This window comes from Oncorhynchus mykiss, chromosome 9 (genome assembly GCF_057628025.1).
Source record: "Oncorhynchus mykiss isolate SJ-2025 chromosome 9, ASM5762802v1, whole genome shotgun sequence".
NCBI lineage: Eukaryota > Metazoa > Chordata > Actinopteri > Salmoniformes > Salmonidae > Oncorhynchus > Oncorhynchus mykiss.
The window spans coordinates 12807093-12832169 of NC_143030.1; the positions used below are offsets into that span (position 1 = coordinate 12807093).

Sequence of the window (25077 nt, forward strand, 5' to 3'; positions counted from 1 at the left end):
GTAGCCTAGTGGTTAGAGTGTAGAGGCGGCAGGGTAGCCTAGTGGTTAGAGTGTAGAGGCGGCAGGGTAGCCTAGTGGTTAGAGTGTTGGACTTCGAATCCCCGAGCTGCTCCCGAACAAGGCTAACTGCCTGTTAACCCACTGTTCCTAGGCCGTCATTGAAAATAATAATTTGTTCTTAACTTGCCTTAACTGACTTGCCTAGTAAAGTAAAGGTAAAATAAATAAAAGTCAAGTACTGAATTTCAAGCACAGATTCAAACCACAAAGACAAGGGAGGTCTTTCCAATGCCTCGCAAAGGGCACCCATTGGTAGAACAAAAACCAAGCAGGGATTTCAACATGAGGCCAATGTTGACTTTATAAACAGGTAAGAGTTTAATGGCTGTGATATCAGAAAACTGAGGATGAAATCAACAACATTGCACAATACTAAGCTAAATGACAGTGTGAAATAAAGGAAGTCTGTACAGAACAAAAAAATGTTACAAAACACACATCCTGTTTGCAACATGACACTTAATACTGCAATGTGGCTAAGAAATTAACTTTATGTCCTGAATACAAAGTGTTACGTTTGGGGCAAATCTAACACAACACGTCACCGAGTACCACGCGTCATATTTTCAAACATGGTGCTGGCTGCATCAGACAACGACCAGGGAGTTTATTTTAGGATAAAGGGAAACAGAATACAGTTATAGCCACAGGCAAAACCCTAGAGGAAAACCTGGTTCAGTCGGCTTTCCACCAGACCTTAAAACACGAGGCCAAATCTACACAGGAGGTGCTTACCAAGACGACATTGAATGTTCCTGAGAAGCCTGATCACTTAAAATCAGCTTGAAAATCTATGGCATGTCTTGAAAAGGGCTGTCTAGCCATGATCAACTTGACAGAGATGTAAGAACCTTTAAAAGAAAATGGGCAAATATTGTACAATCCAGGTGGGCAAAGTTCTTTAAGAGACGAGGACAAAAAGACTCTGTAATCGCCGCCAAAAGGTGCTTCTACAAAGCATTGACTCAGGAGTGTGAATACCAATGTAAATTAGATATCTGTATTTATTATGCAATACATTTGCTCACATTTCTAGAAACGTGTTTTCACTTTGCCATTATGGGGTAATTAATGTGTGTAAGAAGCGTGAGAAAATAGATTTTTATCCATTTTCAATTCAGGCCGTGACAAAATGTGAGAAAATGCAATACTTTCTGAACGCTCTGTTAGTTGTCCGAACGGACAAGTAAAAAAAATAATAAAAATATCAAACAATTACGCCGATCAGCAATGGATCAGAGAGGCCAACATTAGAATATTCAAAACCATTTTTATTTGTGTACATTAAACAAGCCTACAGGTCAAAGTGTAGGTGAGATGCCTATTGGCCACAGCCTCGCGCCCAATCAGATACCGACATGAGGCCCAATAAAACTTTAAATGAGACTTAATTACATATAGGCATCACCCACCGTCAATATTTTGAAACGATTTAAACAAACTTAACGGTTTAAAACCTGGGCATTTTATGAAGCAAGTCTAACCTTGTTTCAAAGTAGCCTAGACAAAATACGACCGCAGAAATTAAGGAATTATTTTATAAAATATGCCATAAAACACAATATGCCAGCATTTCTCTCATGATCTAGTTGTTTCCAAATCAACTTTCTTTTACTGTCCAGCTGCCAAAGGCATAACCCTCGTCATATTAATAACCCTAGTTAATGACAACCCTGGTCATATTAATAACCCTAGTTAATGACAACCCGTCATATTAATAACCCTAGTTAATGACAACCCTCGTCATATTAATAACCCTAGTTAATGACAACCCTCGTCATATTAATAACCCTAGTTAATGACAACCCTCGTCATATTAATAACCCTAGTTAATGACAACCCTCGTCATATTAATAACCCTAGTTAATGACAACCCTCGTCATATTAATAACCCTAGTTAATGACAACCCTCGTCATATTAATAACCCTAGTTAATGACAACCCTCGTCATATTAATAACCCTAGTTAATGACAACCCTCGTCATATTAATAACCCTAGTTAATGACAACCCTCGTCATATTAATAACCCTAGTTAATGACAACCCTGGTCATATTAATAACCCTAGTTAATGACAACCCTCGTCATATTAATAACCCTAGTTAATGACAACCCTGGTCATATTAATAACCCTAGTTAATGACAACCCTCGTCATATTAATAACCCTAGTTAATGACAACCATCATATTAATAACCCTAGTTAATGACAACCATCATATTAATAACCCTAGTTAATGACAACCATCATATTAATAACCCTAGTTAATGACAACCATCATATTAATAACCCTAGTTAATGACAACCATCATATTAATAACCCTAGTTAATGACAACCATCATATTAATAACCCTAGTTAATGACAACCATCATATTAATAACCCTACTTAATGACAACCATCATATTAATAACCCTAGTTAATGACAACCATCATATTAATAACCCTAGTTAATGACAACCATCATATTAATAACCCTACTTAATGACAACCATCATATTAATAACCCTAGTTAATGACAACCATCATATTAATAACCCTACTTAATGACAACCATCATATTAATAACCCTAGTCAATGACAACCCGTCATATTAATAACCCTAGTCAATGACAACCCGTCATATTAATAACCCTAGTTAATGACAACCCTAGTCATATTAATAACCCTAGTTAATGACAACCCTCGTCATATTAATAACCCTAGTTAATGACAACCCTCGTCATATTAATAACCCTAGTTAATGACAACCATCATATTAATAACCCTAGTTAATGACAACCATCATATTAATAACCCTAGTCAATGACAATCCGTCATATTAATAACCCTAGTTAATGACAACCCTGGTCATATTAATAACCCTAGTTAATGACAACCCTGGTCATATTAATAATCCTAGTTAACGACAACCCTGGTCATATTAATAACCCTAGTTAATGACAACCCTCGTCATATTAATAACCCTAGTTAATGACAACCCTCGTCATATTAATAACCCTAGTTAATGACAACCCTCGTCATATTAATAACCCTAGTTAATGACAACCCTCGTCATATTGAGCTTAGACAAGTAAAGAAATGTCCTACTTGTCAAAAGGACTAAAACATGTTTTATGTCAAGCCCTGGTGTGTGTGTGTGTGTGTGTGTGTGTGTGTGCATTCTGCTGGGCTGGGCCAGCCTGGAGCTCAAAGACTGGGTGTTTTAAGATAAGGGCACCTCATCATTCCTGTACAGCCCACCACACCTCGTGTCCACCCTGCCATTGAGTATGCAATATGCGTCTCTAGATTATTGTGCTTGGCGACCTCCATTAGTCAGTTTAAACCTACACTCCAACACATGATAACAGATTCTCAGAGCTCTCCTCTATCTCCCCTCTGACACAACAGTCACAGTCAACGCTTTTCTACAGACCTTTTTTTCCCCCTCCCTCTGACACTCCCGCCTTCTCTTACCCTCTTTCCATCTCTTGCTAGCTCTCAGCCTTCCTCTCTGTCGCTCTCCAGCTCCCTCATCCCCTCACGCTTTGTCCTTTTCGCCTTCTCTCTCTCTCCTCTATTCAATCCCTCTCATCCATCTCTCCTTCACTTCCCTTCTCTCCCCCATCCTCTCTCTCTCTCTCCTCTATTCATTCCCTCTCATCCATCTCTCCTTCACTTCCCTTCTCTCCCCCATCCTCTCTCTCTCTCTCTCCTCTATTCATTCCCTCTCATCCATCTCTCCTTCACTTCCCTTCTCTCCCCCATCCTCTCTCTCTCTCTCCTCTATTCATTCCCTCTCATCCATCTCTCCTTCACTTCCCTTCTTTCCCCCATCCTCTCTCTCTCTCCATTCCCTCTCATCCATCTCTCCTTCACTTCCCTTCTCTCCACCATCCTTCTCTCTCTCTCTCTCTCTCTCTCTCCCCTCTATTCAATCCCTCTCATCCATCTCTCCTTCACTTCCCTTCTCTCCACCATCCTTCTCTCTCTCTCTCTCTCTCTCTCTCTCTCTCCCCTCTATTCATTCCCTCTCATCCATCTCTCCTTCACTTCCCTTCTCTCCACCATCCTTCTCTCTCTCTCTCTCTCTCCCCTCTATTCATTCCCTCTCATCCATCTCTCCTTCACTTCCCTTCTCTCCACCATCCTTCTCTCTCTCTCTTCTATTCTCTCCCTTCCAGGGTTATTAGTTTTATTGACGACACAATCTTCTAGTAACGTCACTCAAGCAGATTGGCCCATTCTCTCTCTCCCCTTTGACTCACTCCCTCTCCCTTTCTTTTCATTTTCTCCCCCTCCATTCTCTCTCTCCTCCCCTACCTCTTTCTTCTAGTAACGTCACTGAGGCAGATTGGTCCATTCAGTATCTGGGACAGCAGGGAGGTGACTCAGTGTTAGTATATAGTTTAGAAACCGGGTGTTTACGGAAACTGGATGCTGACTGGTTGATAGCAGGGAGTTCTAGAACCACAATCCCAGCATCCTCCGGGTAACGCCTGTTAAAAGACATGCTCCGGAACATTGGCCACCACTAACTGTTATTTAAACCTTCCGTTTTGGGCTTGATGTGTCAATGTGTAGTTCATACATGCATACTCCATGAGAAGAATTACGGTCTTGCCTCAAATAGCAACAAAACCTCTAGTTTGAAAGCAACTTTTTCTGGAATCTGCACCCCACTGTTTCCCCTTAATTTCCCCCCACGTGGGCCAACCCCTAACAATTAGAGTTCAACCAATGAGCTTCATGTGAGTGGCAGCTAGCAAGAGGCACGTCAAACACAAATGGCAGAGCGAGCAATGAGGTGGTGCACATATCTGCACACAATGTGACGTAGTAAACCATTTTTGGGGGACTAATTTTAGCTTGCGAGCACTACTTTCAGAACCACTGGCTAAAAAGTCATCAGAAGTAGAGGAGAATCAAACAATGAACAAGTTCATTAGATTTATCTATATGCATCCACTGTCTCACAGCCCAGACAGTCAATTTATAAACTTAATCTCCCCTGGAAAAATAGAATCTAGACAACATTTCCCCATGCTAGTAGGCTGGCAATGCTACTTGGCTAGCAATGCTACTTGGCTAGCAATGCTACTTGGCTAGCAACTTCAGAATCTCAGAACTCACTCAATGTAATAACGTTTGAATGAAAACTTTTCTTAATACATGTCGGCAACCGTTTTACGAAAGCAATAAGGCCCTGAACATATCGAGTGTAACACCCTCCAAAGGACCTTGGCTTTGCCTCGGGCATAAGAACACCCCTTAGTTGGGAGTTAGCACACAATAATCCCCAGGTTCTCGTGCCTTATTGCTTAAATATAAAAACACACACATTCACTATGCCCCCCTTTCTACATCTGAAAACCTCGCACTCTCAAGGTGGGAGACCGAACATGTGCTTAGCATAAGCATTCTATCAGTGTCCTCGCTCCTCCCAGCCAGGTAGGGGTGGTACTGGGCATGGGCAATGGAGCAGTCTCCAACCTGGGCAATGGAGCAGTCTCCAACCTGGGCAATGGAGCAGTCTCCAACCTGGGCAATGGAGCAGTCTCCAACCTGGGCAATGGAGCAGTCTCCAACCTGGGCAATGGAGCAGTCTCCAACCTGGGCAATGGAGCAGTCTCCAACCTGGGCAATGGAGCAGTCTCCAACCTGGGCAATGGAGCAGTCTCCAACCTGGGCAATGGAGCAGTCTCCAACCTGGGCAATGGAGCAGTCTCCAACCTGGGCAATGGAGCAGTCTCCAACCTGGGCAATGGAGCAGTCTCCAAGCATATCCTCCTCCATCACTCCTATATCCTCCCCCGACCTTACTGTTGTGCCTTCCATATCTCCATCCCCATCTTTTGCCCTTGGGTTGGGGGGATGGAAGCAGGCCCTCTCCCAGTCTACCCTCTCTAGAGTAACCTTGTTCAGGCTCAGGTGCAGTATAGTATAGTCAGCAGCCAGACTTCCAGACTCCCAGGAGGGCGGCCCAGTAACCTGAGTAGCCACGGCCAGGATCAGAGCACCTGAGGGGAGGCTTGAGGCGCCGGGCTGGGTGGGTGCCCTGGTTCTCTCTCTCCTGCTCATTGTCTAAGACTTCCTGTAATCTGGTTGTTTTGGTACACTGCGGCCTGCCTACACTCGCCACACACAGGAAACGACTGGGACAAACACTTCGTATAACTGGGACTGCACACACACACGACACTTGTACATACAGTTGAAGTCGGAAGTTGACATACACCTTAGCCAAATACATTTAAAAACTCTGTTTTTAACAATTCCTGACATGTAATGCCAGTAAAAATTCCACAGTTAAAATAAAGTGGTGATCCTAAGAATGTGAAGTGTCAAAATAATAGTAGAGAGAATGATTTATTTCAGCCTTTATTTCTTTCATCACACTCCAGGTGGGTCAGAAGTTTACATACACTCAATTTGTATTTGGTAGCGTTGCCTTTAAAATTGTTTAATTTGGTTCAAATACAGTGCCTTGCGAAAGTATTCGGCCCCCTTGAACTTTGCGACCTTTTGCCACATTTCAGGCTTCAAACATAAAGATATAAAACTGTATTTTTTTGTGAAGAATCAACAACAAGTGGGACACAATCATGAAGTGGAACGACATTTATTGGATATTTCAAACTTTTTTAACAAATCCAAAACTGAAAAATTGGGCGTGCAAAATTATTCAGCCCCTTTACTTTCAGTGCAGCAAACTCTCTCCAGAAGTTCAGTGAGGATCTCTGAATGATCCAATGTTGACCTAAATGACTAATGATGATAAATACAATCCACCTGTGTGTAATCAAGTCTCCGTATAAATGCACCTGCACTGTGATAGTCTCAGAGGTCCGTTAAAAGCGCAGAGAGCATCATGAAGAACAAGAAACACACCAGGCAGGTCCGAGATACTGTTGTGAAGAAGTTTAAAGCCGGATTTGGATACAAAAATATTTCCCAAGCTTTAAACATCCCAAGGAGCACTGTGCAAGCGATAATATTGCAATGGAAGGAGTATCAGACCACTGCAAATCTACCAAGACCTGGCCGTTTTTATATCTTTATGTTTGAAGCCTGAAATGTGGCAAAAGCTCGCAAAGTTCAAGGGGGCCAAATACTTTCGCAAGGCACTGTATGTCGGGTAGCCTTCCACAAGCTTCCCACAATAAGTTGGGTGAATTTTGGCCCATTCGTCCTGACAGAGCTGGTGTACCTGAGTCAGGTTTGTAGGGCTCCTTGCTCGCACAAGCTTTTTCAGTTCTTCCCACAAATGTTCTATGGGATTGAGGTCAGGGCTTTGTGATGGCCACTCCAATCATTTGACTTTGTTGTCCTTTTGCCATGTTGCCACAACATTGGAAGTATGCTTGGGGTCATTGTCCATTTGGAAGACCCTTTTGCAACCAAGCTTTGACTTCCTGACTGATGTCTTGAGATGTCGCTTCAATATATCCACCTGATTTTCCTCCCTCATGATGCCATCTATTTTGTGAAGTGCACCAGTCCCTCCTGCAGCAAAGCACCCCAACAACATGATGCTGCCACCACCGTGCATCACGGTTGGGATGGTGTTCTTGGGCTTGCAAGCCTCCCCCTTTTTCCTCCAAACATAACGATGGTCATTATCGCCAAACAGTTCAGTTTTTGTTTCATCAGACCAGAAGACATTTTTCCAAAAAGTACGATCTTTGTCCCCATGTTCAGTTGCAAACCGTAGTCTGGCTTTGCACTTTTTTCACCAAAGTACGTTCATCTCTAGGAGACAGAACGCGTCTCCTTCCTGAGCAGTATGACAGCTGAGTGGTCCCATGGTGTTTATACTTACGTACTATTGTTTGTAAAGATGAACGTGGTACCTTCAGGAATTTGGAAATTGCTCCCAAGGATGAACCAGACTTGTGGAGGTCTACAATATTTTTCTGAGGTCTTGGCTGATTTCTTTTGATTTTCCCATGATGTCAAGCAAAGAGGCACTGAGTTTGAAGGTAGGCCTTGAAATACATCCATAGGTACACCTCCAATTGACTAAAATTATGGCAATTAGCCTAGCAGAAGCTTCTAAAGCCATGACATAATTTTCTGGAATTTTCCAAGCTGTGTAAAGGCACAGTCAACTTAGTGTATGTAAACGTCTGACCCACTGGAATTGTGATACAGTGAATTATAAGTGAAATTATCCATCTGTAAACAATTGTTGGAAATATGCCTTGTGTCATGCACAAAGTAGACGTCCTAAACGACTTGCCAAAACTATAGTTTATTAACAAGACATTTGTGGAGTAGTTGAAAAACGAGTTTTAATGACTCCAACCCAAGTGTATGTAAACTAGTTTTAATAACGCCAACCTAAGTGTATGTAAACTAGTTTTAATGACTCCAACCTAAGTGTATGTAAACAAGTTTTAATAACTCCAACCTAAGTGTATGTAAACTAGTTTTAATGACTACAACCTAAGTGTATGTAAACTAGTTTTAATGACTACAACCTAAGTGTATGTAAACTAGTTTTAATAACTCCAACCTAAGTGTATGTAAACTTCCGACTTCAACTGTACATGTCCATGTACAACAGGAAAACACAGTTGATCTAGAACGATAGACTATTACATTCTGCATAACAATGTCGTCTCCCAAGGAACTGTTTCTTGGCAGAGCTGAAGAGAGAAAAGTACAGGTGAAGATCGGATACGGTATTGATACAGAGAGACAGCGAAGATGAGAGTGCAGGGGAGAGAGAGAAGCGAAAGAAAAGAGAGACAAGAGAGGGGAAGAGAGGGGAGAGGAGAAAGAGAGGGAAGAGAGGAAAGAAAAAAGACAGAAAGAGAGCGTGCTCCCTCTCACAAGGGAGAAGGAGCGATAGAAAAGCTTGACAGGTGTATAGGATAAACCCTGGGTGAAGAATTAACGGAGTATTGATACTGGGTAGTTGGACTAAAACTAAACTCGACAACACAGTGCTGGCAACCGGTCCAATCAAGACCAACACTATGGAATGGAGACTGGGATAAAGCTCTCCCTCTTTCTCCCTCGTTCATTCCTTTGATCCCTCTCTCTCTTGCTCTCTCTCTCCATCTTTCGCCCTCTCCCCCCTCTCTCTTTCTCCCTCTCTCTCCCTCCCTCCCTCTCCCTTTTTAAGTTCCCCCTCTCCTGCTCCATCTTCCTCCCTCTCCCGGTTACCCCTCTCTCTTTCTCTGGCCAGAGGACGTCTTAGAATCAACATCGTAAGAGAAAAAGAAAGCTACAAGAATGGTTGGTTACATCATCCTCGTGTGGAAATGTGCCTCTTGCTAAACTAAGGTGACAAGGTCCGGTGGCCTTTCATCACTGAGTTGAAACAGTCAAAGTAGCTGTGGTAATCATCATCAGTACAGTGGTTGTTCTCCCCTCGTCAAATAGAACATTATTACCAGGAACACATTTCAAGAGCTCAACGCAGGCCTAGACTGAATTTAAAATGGAGGCAGCTCCCTGAGAACACTATGGAAGGCATTTGGGAGTGTGTGAGTCCGTGTGTGTGTGTTCGTGAGTCCGTGTGTGTGCGCGCGTGTGTATTTTCACTTACCTCATTGCCATACATCATAAGGTGGTGTGTAGCGATCAGAGCTTTGAAGACCACCACCCAGCTGCTATTGGCTGTCCTCTCAAATAGTGTGTCAGCCAGCTGGGGGACCGACACGTTCATCTCACTGGTGCAGTGGATCAGGTCTGGAGGAGACAGACAGAGTTAGAGAGAGAGAGACAGGACAGACAGGACAGACGTGGTGAGATCAGGGCCTGTATAGATGGGGAAATCAAAGACAAGGAACGCACTCTCAGGTACACACTCACAGTGGTGTGACAGTGGAACTGCATGCAAGTTCAAAATGAAGGACAAACAGGGTCATTTCAGGAAGAGGAACACACACAACACACACACACACACACGGGGCTGCAAGTCCAGAGACAAACACATAGTCTAGACTCGAGTGTCGACCTCCAGTCTAGACGAGTACAAACTGTGCTGTAGGTGGTAAAACTGACCCTGGACGACAACAACATGATGTTTGTTTCCAACATTCGAGCGGTTTTCCTTTCCTTGCTGTGATACTAATGAGTAGCACCATACCGGTTTGGTCCCAGGCCTATAAAAACAACATCCTGTTCCACATGTGCTGTTCTATTCAGACAATTCTATTGACATTATGTTTATATATTCATATGCACCAAAACAACAACTTTCACGGCCACTAGGGCTGTCCCCGACTAAAAAAAAAAAAACACATATTGGTCAACCAAGAGCCATCTGTCATTTTTAAAAACATGTATTTTCCCATAGATAGGATGTCTCCATGTCTTTTAATCAACTATATTCACTGAGCTTGTCTGAATCTTTAAGCACACTGTTTGATTCAATAATTAAGACAAATGATTAGAGGGAGTCTGACCAGCAATTGATTTGATTGTGTCGGAGTCAGACAACCAGTGACCCTGGGACAAGCACCCGCCTTCTCTATCCTCCCTGATGTAGTGACCAGGGTTCATCTGTCCTCCCTGATGTAGTGACCAGGGTTCATCTGTCCTCCCTGATGTAGTGACCAGGGTTCACCTCTCCTCCCTGATGTAGTGACCAGGGTTCATCTGTCCTCCCTGATGTAGTGACCAGGGTTCACCTCTCCTCCCTGATGTAGTGACCAGGGTTCATATCTCCTCCCTGATGTAGTGACCAGGGTTCATCTGTCCTCCCTGATGTAGTGACCAGGGTTCATCTGTCCTCCCTGATGTAGTGACCAGGGTTCATATCTGTCTCTATCCTCCCTGATGTAGTGACCAGGGTTCATATCTGTCTCTATCCTCCCTGATGTAGTGACCAGGGTTCACCTCTCCTCCCTGATGTAGTGACCAGGGTTCACCTCTCCTCCCTGATGTAGTGACCAGGGTTCACCTCTCCTCCCTGATGTAGTGACCAGGGTTCATCTGTCCTCCCTGATGTAGTGACCAGGGTTCATCTGTCCTCCCTGATGTAGTGACCAGGGTTCATATCTGTCTCTGTCCTCCCTGATGTAGTGACCAGGGTTCACCTCTCCTCCCTGATGTAGTGACCAGGGTTCACCTCTCCTCCCTGATGTAGTGACCAGGGTTCATATCTGTCTCTATCCTCCCTGATGTAGTGACCAGGGTTCATATCTGTCTCTATCCTCCCTGATGTAGTGACCAGGGTTCACCTCTCCTCCCTGATGTAGTGACCAGGGTTCACCTCTCCTCCCTGATGTAGTGACCAGGGTTCACCTCTCCTCCCTGATGTAGTGACCAGGGTTCACCTCTCCTCCCTGATGTAGTGACCAGGGTTCACCTCTCCTCCCTGATGTAGTGACCAGGGTTCACCTCTCCTCCCTGATGTAGTGACCAGGGTTCACCTCTCCTCCCTGATGTAGTGACCAGGGTTCATATCTCCTCCCTGATGTAGTGACCAGGGTTCATCTGTCCTCCCTGATGTAGTGACCAGGGTTCATATCCGTCTCTATCCTCCCTGATGTAGTGACCAGGGTTCACCTCTCCTCCCTGATGTAGTGACCAGGGTTCATCTGTCCTCCCTGATGTAGTGACCAGGGTTCACCTCTCCTCCCTGATGTAGTGACCAGGGTTCATATCTCCTCCCTGATGTAGTGACCAGGGTTCATCTGTCCTCCCTGATGTAGTGACCAGGGTTCATCTGTCCTCCCTGATGTAGTGACCAGGGTTCATCTGTCCTCCCTGATGTAGTGACCAGGGTTCACATCCCTCATTTGAACAGGGAAAAACACTCCCTGTTCCCCTGCTCTCTCTAAGTGACACATGTTTGCATCGCATTGACAAAGAACTCTCGGGTCGACCAACAGCCTAACGACCAAATAATGGACCAGTTGCCTAAATGGGGTCAGTCCTAACGACCACCCATTAGTACTTGTCCACCACAACAAGTGAATGTGAATTTTTAGAGTTGTATTCTCCCCCCTGCCGTCTCCTACCCCTCGCTCTCCTAAATCCCTACTTCTATTGTTCAACAAAACGGGTCCAGACTACACACACCCACCTGGGTAACTTTGGAAACACCAATTCATTCGTCTGTAACATCTGTCTCATTAACATGGTTATTGGACAATGGGGCCAGGCTACATTAGGATTTCAGTGTAGGGTTTCAGGGTTTCAGTGACCAGGGTTTAGGGTTTCAGTGTGATATGAAGATTAATATTTAAGCAATAAGGCCCAAGGGGGTGTGGTATAACAGCCATTATAAACTGGGTGGTACGAGCACTGAATGCTAATTGGCTGACAGCTGTGGTATATCAGACCGTATACCACAGGTATGGTGGTCTATGGCCAATACACCACGACTAAGGGCTGTATCCAGGCTGTAATCCGCATTGTGCCGTGCTTAAGAACAGCCCTTAGTTGTGGTATATTGGCCATATAGGTGTTATAACACGGCTTTCAGCCAATCAGCATTCAGGTCTGGATTAGGTCATAATTAGTAATAGAACATGGGACCACTCTTTCCCAGAGCAGGTTTCTGTTTACACACTGCAGAGCCAGACATGTTTAACAAAACCAATTTCGGATCTGTACTCCCCCTCAGTCTCACCCTGTCGTCCCAGTCTCTCCCCACCTGTGTGTGTGTGTGTGTGGGGGGGGGGGGGGGGGGGGGCTTGTGTGTCTGCTGTAATGTAGTGGATATGTGCTGACTTAATCAAAGGGAGTGGAAACACATTTGGATGCCCTTGATCACAGTCAGTTGTCTTAAACGGCGAGAGAGAGAGGGGAGAGAGTGGGGGGCGAGACAGAATAGAGAGAGACAGAATAGAGAGAGACAGAATAGAGAGAGACAATAGAGAGAGACAATATAGAGAGACAATAGAGCGAGACAGAGGGACGGGGAGAGAGAGGGACGGGGAGAGACAGAGGGGCGGGGAGAGACAGAATAGAGAGAGACAGAATAGAGAGAAACAGAGGGACGGGGAGAGAGAGGGAGAACTGCAGTGTGAGGAGAGGCTGGCTCCATCTGGGGAGTGGTGGTGGTGGATCCCATCTTATCCAACCTGCAATCTGCAGAAACCCTGACCACGCAGGGTGGAACAATTCCTCTCTTCACCCTCTCCTCCCTCCCTTCCCCGTCTTACTGGCCATCAGCCATGTTTGAGAGTGGCTGTGAAAACCCACACACCAGCTAGACTTAGTGTGTGGCTCCCTACACACAATGGTAATGTGTAACACAAACACTCCTAATATCATGGTACAATTCTGGGAGATTTTACAAAGATATTTTAGAACACGGAGGGATTCCAGAACTCCAGAGACATTCTAGAACACCAGAGAGATTCAGTGAGAGATGGACAATGAACGATAAAAAGGGCATGAGCGCTGATCTCATCTGTCCTTCTCAGAGTTGACAGACAGCTGCTCTGTGTTCTAATGTGTGTGTTCCAATGCACACAGAACCATTGTTCCATTCAGCAGGGCTGGCATGACCTTTGCCCTCTGGGTTGCACTGGTCAGTCCCCGTAATGAGGAGCTCCTGGTACTGGCCTGAGCTTAGGGCTCTTACCTCATCAACCAACACACACACACAGCTAGGAGAGGGATGGGACTGTGGTGGGGTGAGAGAGACCAAGCAAACAACAACTGGACAGGAAGAATAGTTAGGCCTCTCAATGGACAAGAAGTCAGTGAAGTGAGTCTCCAGTAGGAATCGTTCCTGTATAATGTATACGCCCAGTCAATCCAGAAGACGAGGCCCGTTTAAGACCATTGAGAGATGCAGCCCTGGAGATAACTGAGATAACTGCACACTGTAGGTCACAGCCACAACGTAGCTAGTCTGACCTAGAGGGAGAGAGGGAGGGGGAACAGAGTGCTGCCAGCTGTAGGACGTGAGCAGGTGGAGAGAGGGAGGGGGAAACAGAGGGCTGTCAGCTGTAGGATGTGAGCAGGTGGAGAGAGGGAGCACTAGGTGCCAGGTGGGCCAGCCAGACAGGGGAAGACAGACTACATCTGGCCCAGCTGCCAGCCTCCTTGCTGGGGTCGGCTCTCCTCGCCTCCCCCTCACCCCTCCTCGCCTTACACCCGCCTCCCTCCTCCACCTTGCATATCTATAAAAAGGCTAATCTGCGATATGATCTGTACAACAACAAAAAATCCTAACACAGATGCGTGTACACAACCTAAAGATGGAGGAGGGGAGACTGAAGAGGAACACCTTGTATATCCTCTAATCGCCTGCCTGCCTGCCTGACACACACACACACACACCACACACACACAGAGGGTTTACCGAAAAGAGACTTCCTCTGCATGAACAGAGAGAGAGAAAGGGGGGGGGGGGGTAGAGATGGCAGCAGGTGTATAAATAGCTATATATAAAGAGTAGACAGGTTTTTTTCTTCTCCCTTTGTCTCCTCCGTGACACTCCGTCTTTCCCCGTTTCAGATGACAGCCTCTGTTCTCATGGTGACCAAGGCCGGATCGGGATCTGAGTTTAGAACCACGTCGGCGTCAAAGGGGATTCTACGATTCCGCCACATCACAATGGGAAAGATTCCTTTAGTTCCAAAACCAAAAGTTACACCTCCAGACAGGCTCTAGTCAAATGGTTTGCTTGAGGTGCATCCTCTATTTTCAGTTCTGATATATCAACAGGAAGTATGTGTGTATACAGGAAACTAGAGCCTGGACCTACTGAGAAAGAAGCCAAACCATCCTGAACTGCAGCCACTACGGTTCTGTGCTGCCTTCCTAACAATCCAAATGAATCAAGTGCATTCAAATCTAATGACGCCTACGATGTGAATAAAGCCAACTTGACTTTAGGCCAAACCAAGAGAAACCACGCCTGATCTAGGATCAGTTTTCCATTTTAGATCATAGTCAATAGGGTTATCGGGGGACCCGATCACAGGTCAGCATTACAACTCTGATGCTTAGTGCATATGGGCTCAGCCACCCAGGTTCCTGGCTCACTCTTGGTTCGGTAGATCTCGCTCTCAAATTCCTCCCCTCTTTAGACTACGGTAGAGTACAGTAGTAGTCTGTCTTCCATTCTCTCTCTGTGGAGATTCTTACTAGCTGGCCTTGTTGACTCGCTCTCCCTTCAGACAACTATCTGTCGTCTGTTCCATGGTGGTGTGAATGCAGCTGAGTGAGACAGAGAGACAACCAGGGGAGGGAAGGTATGTACATAACAAGCCGACAGACATGGCCAAAGGACCCAGCCAGCCAGGCTAAAAATACCCTGTCGAGGACAGGAGCGCTAAAATGTTCCACACACACAGAGTTCCCACAAACACACACACACACACACACACACACCTTTTAGTCAGAGTCCACTACACAAACTCTTGTAAAGACATGCACACACTTGACTCGACTACAGAGCACTATGCTTTTTCCAAACTACTGGAAAGCGTTTTTCCACCGTCTCGAGGGTCCAGCACTAGGCTGCTCACTAAAAGCTGGCTCCACAGCGAGACCGACTGTCAGCTAGGTTACGGTGAGGACGGAGACTCGACAGACAGGTTACGGTGAGGACGGTGAGGACTCAGACAGGTTACGGTGACGACGGTGAGGACTCGACAGACAGGTTACGGTGAGGACGGAGACTCGACAGACAGGTTTTCTTTGCAATGAATCACAATAGCAATTGTTCACGTATTATAGCCATTAGTAATACATCTAGGCTACATGGGAACCAATGTAACCCTCTTCTGTCCTGTAACAAAGTGTCGCAATAGCCACACACACACACAAACTACACACACAACTACACAACCCGTTTCCTTTGCGGATGATAATCTGTATCATCGACATCGAGCTAGCCTGTAGCTGTGTCCAAAACAGCCCCCTATTTCATTTATAGTCCACTACAAAGAAAAGTAAGGAAAGGATACCTAGTCAGTTGTCTAACTGAATGCCTACACCTGAAATGTGGTCTTCCACATTTAACCCAACCGCTCTGAAGTGCAATATACAAGGACTATGGTGTCATTTGGGACAGTCTCAAGGTTTGAGAAGGGCTGTTCTGGCAGCATATTTTAGAAGTCCTAGTTGACTACAAATGGCTTAAAAAAAAGAAGAAATTAACCTCTTGGTGCTAGGGGGCAGTATTTTCATTTTTGGAAAAAAAAACATATGATATTTTGTCAGGAAAATATGCTAGAATATGCATATAATTGACCGCTATGGATAGAAAACACTCTAATTTTTCCAAAACTGTAAAGATATTGTCTGTGAGTATAACAGAAATGTTGCAGGCGAAAGCCTGAGAAAAATCCAATCCGGAAGTGTCCCAGGTTTTGAAAGCGCTGCGTTCCAATGACTCCCTATTCAGCTGTGAATGTACCATCAACGAGCGTACACTTTCTACGTATTCCCCAAGGTGTCTACAGCATTGTGACGTAGTTTTACGCATTTCTGTTGAAGAATAGCCGTAGGCGGCCACATTGCGTAAGTGGTCACATGGTGGCTCCGAGAGAGGTTCTCGCGTAAAATACAGAGGTAGCCATTACTCCAATCGTGCCTCCTGAAAAACGAATTGTCCCGACAGATATATTATCGAATAGATATTAGAAAAACACCTTGAGGATTGATTATAAACAACGTTTGCCATGTTTGTCAATATTATGGAGCTAATTTTGAATATTTTTAGGCGTTGTGGTGACCGCAATTTCCAGGCGATTTCTCAGCCAAACGTGAAGAAGAAACGGAGCTATTTCGCCTACAAAAATAATCTTTTGGGAAAAAAAATGAACTTTGGCTGTCTACCTGGGAGTCTCGTGAGTGAAAACATCCGAAGTTCAAAGGTTAACTATTTAATTTGATTGTTTTTCTCATTTCCGTGACAAGGTTGCCTGCTGCTAGCAAGGCATAATGCTATGCTAGGCTATCGATAAACTTACACAAATGCTTGTCTAGCTTTGTCTGTAAAGCATATTTTGAAAATCTGAGATGACAGGGTGATTAGCAAAAGGCTAAGCTGTGTTCCAATATATTTCACTTGTGATTTTCATGAATAGGAATATTTTCTAGGAAGATTTATGTCCGTTGCGTTATGGTAATTCGTGTCAGGCGATGATTACGCTCCCGGATCCGGGTTTGAGAGTCACAAGAAGTTTTAAAGAGTCACCTCGCGATGTTAATCTTAAATTAGTGTGTGGACATTCTGAAATGCAAACAGTATGTGAGAGGTAGGGCTAGACTTTACTCAAGCGATGACGATGACCTAGGCTACAGTGGGCAAAACACGGAAATATTATTTACCCATTGTGGAGCGTCTAAGGTGAATTGCCCTCTCATTTGGGATGTTCCACTGAATTAGCCCTACGAACGAGTCAAACCCCTAACTCAGAAGGGGCAGAATTAGGCTGAATTAGAACTAACCGCTGTTTCAACCAACCGGTGGCTCTGTTCTGTGACTCTTGGCCGCCATGACAACGGCACGAAAATATTAGGAACGGATTGAGTTTAAAATGTCACAACTTCCACAAAATAACCATGACAACTAGGCCTCATGCCAGGCAAGGCTGTGTCGGCAGAGTGGCAGACAAAGACACCGGACTCGGTTGAGAGCGTCAAGGCAACTATCTCCCTTACAACATGCAAATAGCTGAGCAATTCATCTCCGCTATCAGAGGGGTATACGACAAAGATGGATCAATGAGTTACCCAGCTAACTGTAAAGCAACCAGAAATAACTATTGATTTTCTGATTCGCTTTTTTTTTTTTTTTAAAGCTAAACTTATATATATATATATATATTAGTTTTTTTAATCAATTACACCATGTCCAATTCAAGCTCATTTTAGGAAAAAAATTACAAAATAATATTTAGGCGTTAGCTGCTTTGTAGTACACCCAGACCCTGCTTTGTAGTACACCCAGACCCTGCTTTGTAGTACACCCAGACCCTGCTTTGTAGTACACCCAGACCCTGCTTTGTAGTACACCCAGAACCTGCTTTGTAGTACACCCAGAACCTGCTTTGTAGTACACCCAGAACCTGCTTTGTAGTATACCCAGACCCTGCTTTGTAGTACACCCATCAGGTATGACCTTTGACCAATGGGAGTGCACAGTAGGCCAACATCTCGGCATGTTTGCTGCTATATTAGACTACTTCCTGTTTATTTTAGGCATATTTGTTTAACTGGACTCACATCCGCTGTGTTTTCCCCTTCAGCAACAGCAAGGATACGTCATCTCTGCAACCAGAACCACCTTTCCTGCTAGTTGATTTAACATAAAAGTTCAGATCCGTCCCGATAGACCAGCCTAAATAAAGCCTGAGAAATCACACAGTACGTCATCAGCTATAACCAATGGCGTACAGATACAATCAAAAGTTTAGACAACTACTCATTCAAGGATTTTTTCTGGATTTTCACTATTTTCTACATTGTAGAATAATAGTGAAGATATCAAAAGTATGAAATGACACATATGGAATCATGTAGTAAACCAACAAAAAAAACAAAAGAGTTGAATCAAAATATATTTTATATTTGAGATTCTTCAAAGTAGCCAACCAATTCCCTGATGACAGCTCTGCACACTCTTGGCTTTCTCTCAACCAGCTTCATGAGGAATGCTTTTCCAACTGTCTTGAAGGAGTTCCCACATATGCTGAGCACTTGTTTGCTGCATTTTCTTCACTCTGCGGTCCAACTCATGCCAAAACATCACAATCACCCAACCTCAACCTAATTGAGGAGGCCAGGTCATCTGATGCAGCACTCCATCACTCTCCTTCTTGGTCAAATAGCCCTTACACAGCCTGAAGGTGTGTTGGGTCATTGTCCTGTTGCAAAACAAATGATTGTTCCACTAAGCACAAACCACATGGGATGGCGTATCGCTGCAGAATTCTGTGGTAACCACGCTGGTTAAGTGTGCCTTGAATTCTAAATAAATCAGTGTCACCAGCAAAACACCATCCCACCTCCTCCTCCATGCTTCACGGTGGGAACCACACATGCGGAGATCATCCGTTCACCTACTCTGCGTCTCACAAAGACACGGTGGATGGAACCAAAATGTTAAAAATTGGACTCCTCAGACCAAGAGGACAGATTTCCACTGGTCTAATGTCCATTGCTCATGTTTGGCAGAAGCAAGTCTCTTCTTTGCCCTTTAGTAGTGGTTTCTTTGCAACAATTCGACGATGAAGGCCTGATTCATGCAGTCTCCTCTGAACAGTTGATGTTGAGATGTGTCTGTTACTTGAAATGTGTGAAGCATTTACTTGGCCTGCAATTTCTGAGGCTGGTAACTCTAATGATCGTATACTCTGCAGCAGAGGTAACTCTGGATTTTCCATTCCTGTGGCGGTCCTCATGAGACAGTTTCATCATAGCGATTGATATTTTTTGCGACTGCACTTGAATAAACGTTAGTTCTTGAAATCTTCCGGATTGACTGACCTTCATGTCTTAAAGTAATGATGGACTTGTTTACTCTTTGCTTATTTGAGCTGTTCTTGCCATAATATGGACTTCGTATTTTACCAAATAGGGCTATCTTCTGTATACCACCCCTACCTTGTCACCTGTTAATTGAAATGCATTCCAGGCAACTACCTCATGAAGCTGGTCGAGAGAATTCCAAGTGTGCAAAGCTGTCATCAAGGCAAAGGGTGGCTACTTTGAAGAATCTCAAATATAACATATTTTGATTTGTTTAACACTTTTTTGGTTACTACATGATTCCATGTGTGTTATTTCATAGTTTTGATGTCTATTATTCTACAGTGTAGAAAAGAGTCAAAATAAAAGAAAAGCCCTGGAATGTGTAGGTGTGTCCAGACTTTTGACTGGTACTAGATTTTTATATATACACTCAAAAGTTTGTGGTCACTTAGAAATGTCCTTGTTTTTGAAAGAAAAGCTATTTTTTTGTCTATTAACATAAAATTGATCAAAAATACAGTGTAATTATTGTTAATGTTGTAAATGACTATTGTAGCTGGAAACAGAATATTTTTTTTAATAGAACATCTACATAGGCGTACAGAGGCCCATTATCAGCTACCATCACTCCTGTGTTCCAATGGCACGTTGTGTTAGCTAATCCAAGTTTATCATTTTACAAGGATAATTGATCATTAGAAAACCCTTTTGCAATTATGTTAGCACAGAGGAAAACTGTTGTTCTAATTAAATAAGCAATAAAACTGGCCTTCTTTAGACTAGTTGAGCATCTGAAGCATCAGCATGTGTGGGTTCGATTACAGGCTCAAAATGGTCAGAAACAAATAACTTTCTGAAACTCATCAGTCTGTTCTTGTTCTGAGAAATGGAGGCTATTCCATGCGAGAAATTGACAAAAAAATGAAGATCTCATACAACGCTGTGTACTACTCCCTTCACAGAACAGAGCAAACTGACTCTAACCAGAATAGAGAGAGGAGTGGGAGGCCCCGGTGCACAACTGAGCAAGAGGAGAAGTGTATTAGAGTGTCTAGTTTGAGAAACAGACGCCTCACAAGTCCTCATTACCGATTGTTAGGAATACTTTAAAACCGGCCCTAATTTTTAAAAAATCGTCCATGCCAATTAAATCGGTCGACCTCTATTAACAATGTCTACACTGTATTTCTGATCAATTTGATGTTATTTTAAAATGCACAAAAAAAAGTGCTTTTCTTTAAAAAAACAAGGACATTTCTAAGTGACCGCCAACTTTTGAACAGTAGTGTGTGTGTGTGTATGTATATATATATATAGTCTATAACCATGACAACAGATAAGCCTACTTAAAATGGAGGGAATCAGCGTCATCTCTTAAAGCCTAACCACGAGTAATTGAGGGGGACAGTCCCAATCATAAGACTAATTGGCTTCAAAACACCATTTATTTTCTCCAACGATGCGTGAATGTCAGCCTGGACTGATAGGGGCTGCTGCCTGCTGCAGTGTGGGGCTGATACAATACCGTGATATGGACACCAGCTATTGGTACTAACTAATAAGCATTATAACAGTTCCAAATAGATATCCATTGTCTCGTGTATAGCCGTTGCTGAGTAGCTTGGCACTGGGGACACCAATGATGATACACCTTTCAGTGATTCCTCACAAAACCAGGGCAACACCAAACAAAATACTATGATTTGGGGAGATTTTCACAAAATGTAATCCATAGAATAATTATTTAGAGGCAGGATTGTTAACACATATGACATTTATATCTAAAAGCATAATTGAGAAATAATTGATCAAAGTTGGCATATTTATGACATTTTGGCCTTAGCCAGGCCTCCTTTAGGACTAAATAATGTTTTATCTGTCACAACACCATAATGAACATTGCATTGTAACAGCTGAGTAGTGTAGAGACAGCAGTTATGATACAACCCTAGTCATGACAACACCATAATGAACATTGCATTGTAACAGCTGAGTAGTGTAGAGACAGCAGTTATGATACAACCCTAGTCATGACAACACCATAATGAACTGCTAAGCATTGTGACAGCTGAGTAGTGTAGAGACAGCAGTTATGATACAACCCTAGTCATGACAACACCATAATGAACTGCTAAGCATTGTAACAGCTGAGTAGTGTAGGGACAGCAGTTATGATACAACCCTAGTCATGACAACACCATAATGAACTGCTAAGCATTGTAACAGCTGAGTAGTGTAGGGACAGCAGTTATGATACAACCCTAGTCATGACAACACCATAATGAACATTGCAGATGTATTTTCCTGTTTCACGTATCGTCTCCGATCTAGTCTTGACTCATTATCTCCATCAGACAGGGACACATGAACTTAAGACTTTCATCAACGCCGCTTCCTCAGATGCCCTTCAGTCCCGTCACATAGACAGTAACCAACAATGGCCACTGGAAAATAAATAGGCATCAAGTTCACATGTCAACTTTTTTTTTTTTTCTCCAGCAGAACATGTTGGGGGTTTTTTTTGCAGCCAAAACGCCACACATGTCACTGGAATTCTGTTGGTGAAAATAAGAGGGTACAAAAATAATGGTATCATACAGCCGTGACCAGGAACGGCTGCATGGTAAGTAAAGGCACAATTACGTCAGCCAGCTGGACCTTGGAAAGCGCTACTCATCATCATCTTATTAAGAAATGAATAACCAGTATCCACTGTCCAGACAGAGACAGTGGGGGGGGGGCAACATCCATGGAAATTCACTGATAATGTCTGCTAGGCTACTGTCTACTATGTAATTCTAGCTAAGGAAGTGACTACAGTGTGATGGAATTCAACACAGTAGCGAAATAGCTACAGTACCGGTATGTTTGGTTTTGATAGCAGGTATGTTTGGTTTTGATCTAAGCACACAGACTCATCCCAAGATGTACTCTTAAGGAGCCACCATTACCCCTTAAGGAGCCACCATTACCCCTTAAGGAGCCACCATTACCCCTTAAGGAGCCACCATTACCCCTTAAGGAGCCACCATTTACCCCTTAAGGAGCCACCATTTACCCCTTAAGGAGCCACCATTTACCCCTTAAGGAGCCACCATTATCCCTTAAGGAGCCACCATTTACCCCTTAAGGAGCCACCATTATCCCCTTAAGGAGCCACCATTATCCCTTAAGGAGCCACCATTTACCCCTTAAGGAGCCACCATTTACCCCTTAAGGAGCCACCATTACCCCTTAAGGAGCCACCATTTACCCCTTAAGGAGCCACCATTTACCCCTTAAGGAGCCACCATTTACCCCTTAAGGAGCCACCATTATCCCTTAAGGAGCCACCATTTACCCCTTAAGGAGCCACCATTTACCCCTTAAGGAGCCACCATTTACCCCTTAAGGAGCCACCATTTACCCCTTAAGGAGCCACCATTACTCCTTAAGGTGCAAGGACTCCATCTAAATGTGAATCGATTCTCAACTGCAATACGGTTCTAGAAACATAAAACCCTGCACTTCCATATCACATTAAAATAATTTCACAAATGCTAATTATACACGTACTATAGACAGTTTTAACCGGCATCCTCACAGATGCAGCCAACAGGATTTCTCAGTGACAACACATTTCTGGCGGCCTTCTGTTAAACACAGCCTTAATTCCGTTACACACAGGTGTTTGGAGCATGCTAGATATCTAATTAACACAGGTGGTCCCTCAGTCTTCTGTCAACAACGCGCTGTAACATGGAGACATGGCAGTGTGGGAACACTAACCATATAAAAAGACGTGTATCAATTTAACCTTTTGGTGCTTCAAAACCATACCGCAATAGATTCACCAAGCGTCAGGGCTCTTAACAAAACTCCCCTCATACAGAAGACGCCTACTTCCAATGACTCTTATGTGTAATGGAACTGAGAGTCATGATCAAGGGCTAACACTCAGACAGACAGCAGACAGACAAGAAACATGAGGATTGACAGTAGACAGGCAGGCGTCCGCCCCCACCCACGCACACACACACACACACACACATACTCACAATCAAGGTGTTTCTTCTTGGGGCCGCTGACTTCGTGCGTCGTGGCCTTGCACACGGCTTTACTGATACCAGACCCGGTCATGCTGTGCTGTGCCGCTGCGAAGCGATCCGTTATAGACTGTCCTGACATTGTGTTTCACCGTTTCGCTACAAAACCCACTATGATTAGTTGGATGATAAACACACACACAATGTCCAACGATTGGTTATTAGCTGACGTGCGTAACACCAGAGATGGCAAGGAGGTTTCGGGCCACGGGATTCGGTCCCGTTAAAAAGAAGTGGTATGACGTCCTAGTCCAGTATCGCTGAAAGATCTCCGACTAATTTTAGTTTTTTTGTTTGTTTGTTGCAACCTAAAAAAAAAAAAATCCGGACACACAATGTTATTATGTCTTGAATAAGCAAATCAATTAACTAACTAGTTAACGTTAGCTATCATTAACAAGGTATTCTGTATAGTAACAAACAAAACACACAACAACAAAAAGGTTGACATCTAACAAGTAAACTAGCTTTGTGTTAGCTAATATTTCCGTTTCTGCACTCGAACCACGAATGAGTCCCACTATGCAATTTGTAAACAGAAATGTCAGCTCGCTGGCTACATATAAACATCTCTAGCTGGCTGGATACCTACGGGTCAATTTAACAAGACCACTGGCGAGACAACCCTGAATTATGATCACAGTTTTTAGCCAAACTAGCTAAAACGGTTACTACTCAAATAAAACCCCTCTTCTTCAGAATTCAACTTCCACTGAGGTTTTGTGTGTTTAGGTTACCTCGAAAAGACCGGTCCCTTTTTTGGGGTTTCGAGTGAAACATAACGAAAATAGGCAAACGTGAAACTATCAAACTTTCCCAACTTGTCTTGAGCTTCAGACTAGATGTAGACGGAGAGAAGACAGCGGCCAGTTGACCGGCCTTCCTGCTAACACAACACCCTCTAACTACCTAGTATCGTCCTGTCTCAACCCTGCTTCCTCCGAGTCCGGTACCAGAGAGGAACACCTGAATTTAACCTATTTGGTCCGATATATCCATGAAATTGGCAACAACAACAACAACAAAAAACTACTAAAAAAAACCACCCGTCAGAAACCACTGAACCTTGACATCCAACTCATATCGTCGTCTTTAGTATTATTCAAGTCTTGTTGAATATGTAGGAATATGAAACAGCTTGTCTCCACTTGCTGCCTGCCTACTACCGCGGACAAAATGGCAGCGTAGGAATCAGCTGATCTGAGAAAGAGTTGATTGGATGGGACCTGGACCGTGTCGGAAATTTAAGGTAGAAATGTGACGACGGTCATGTACGTCTAAGACTAATACAGAATTAAACGTTGTTTTATTTGTTTAAATAAAATACAAACTCCACAGCCATTTACAATGTTTTTATTCATTTAATAAATTGTTATTTAAGCTCTATTTATCCGCTGTATATGTGATTTTAACCATGTAATATTTACACATTTAAGGTCGTATTAAATTATTTCTCAAACTCGGTGTCCTTGATTGACTCTCGCGCTCCGAGTATGGAACATTGTGTGCCTGAAAATCCTGAGAAGGACAATGATGTGCATTATT

The 25077-nt window shown here is 43.7% G+C and overlaps 1 protein-coding gene across 26 annotated transcripts in view; it reads right to left on the reverse strand.

Annotated features, from left to right (window-relative positions):
* The window catches only part of LOC110531425 (phosphatidylinositol-binding clathrin assembly protein), a 72027-nt gene extending 47267 nt beyond the window's left edge, over window positions 1-24760 (reverse strand). For 20 of the 26 annotated variants that reach the window (XM_090183488.1, XM_090183487.1, XM_090183498.1 and 17 more), the window contains exons 1-2: window positions 23485-24760; window positions 9600-9742 (exon numbers count right to left, since the gene is read on the reverse strand). In XM_090183488.1, the coding sequence (XP_090039614.1) occupies window positions 9600-9742; window positions 23485-23614 (273 nt within the window). In that variant the 5' untranslated portion in view covers window positions 23615-24760. The remainder of the gene's footprint in view (window positions 1-9599; window positions 9743-23484) is intronic. The other 6 variants (XM_090183485.1, XM_090183479.1, XM_090183483.1 and 3 more) reach the window with 1 other exon arrangement.
* Window positions 24761-25077: the final 317 nt, after the last annotated feature.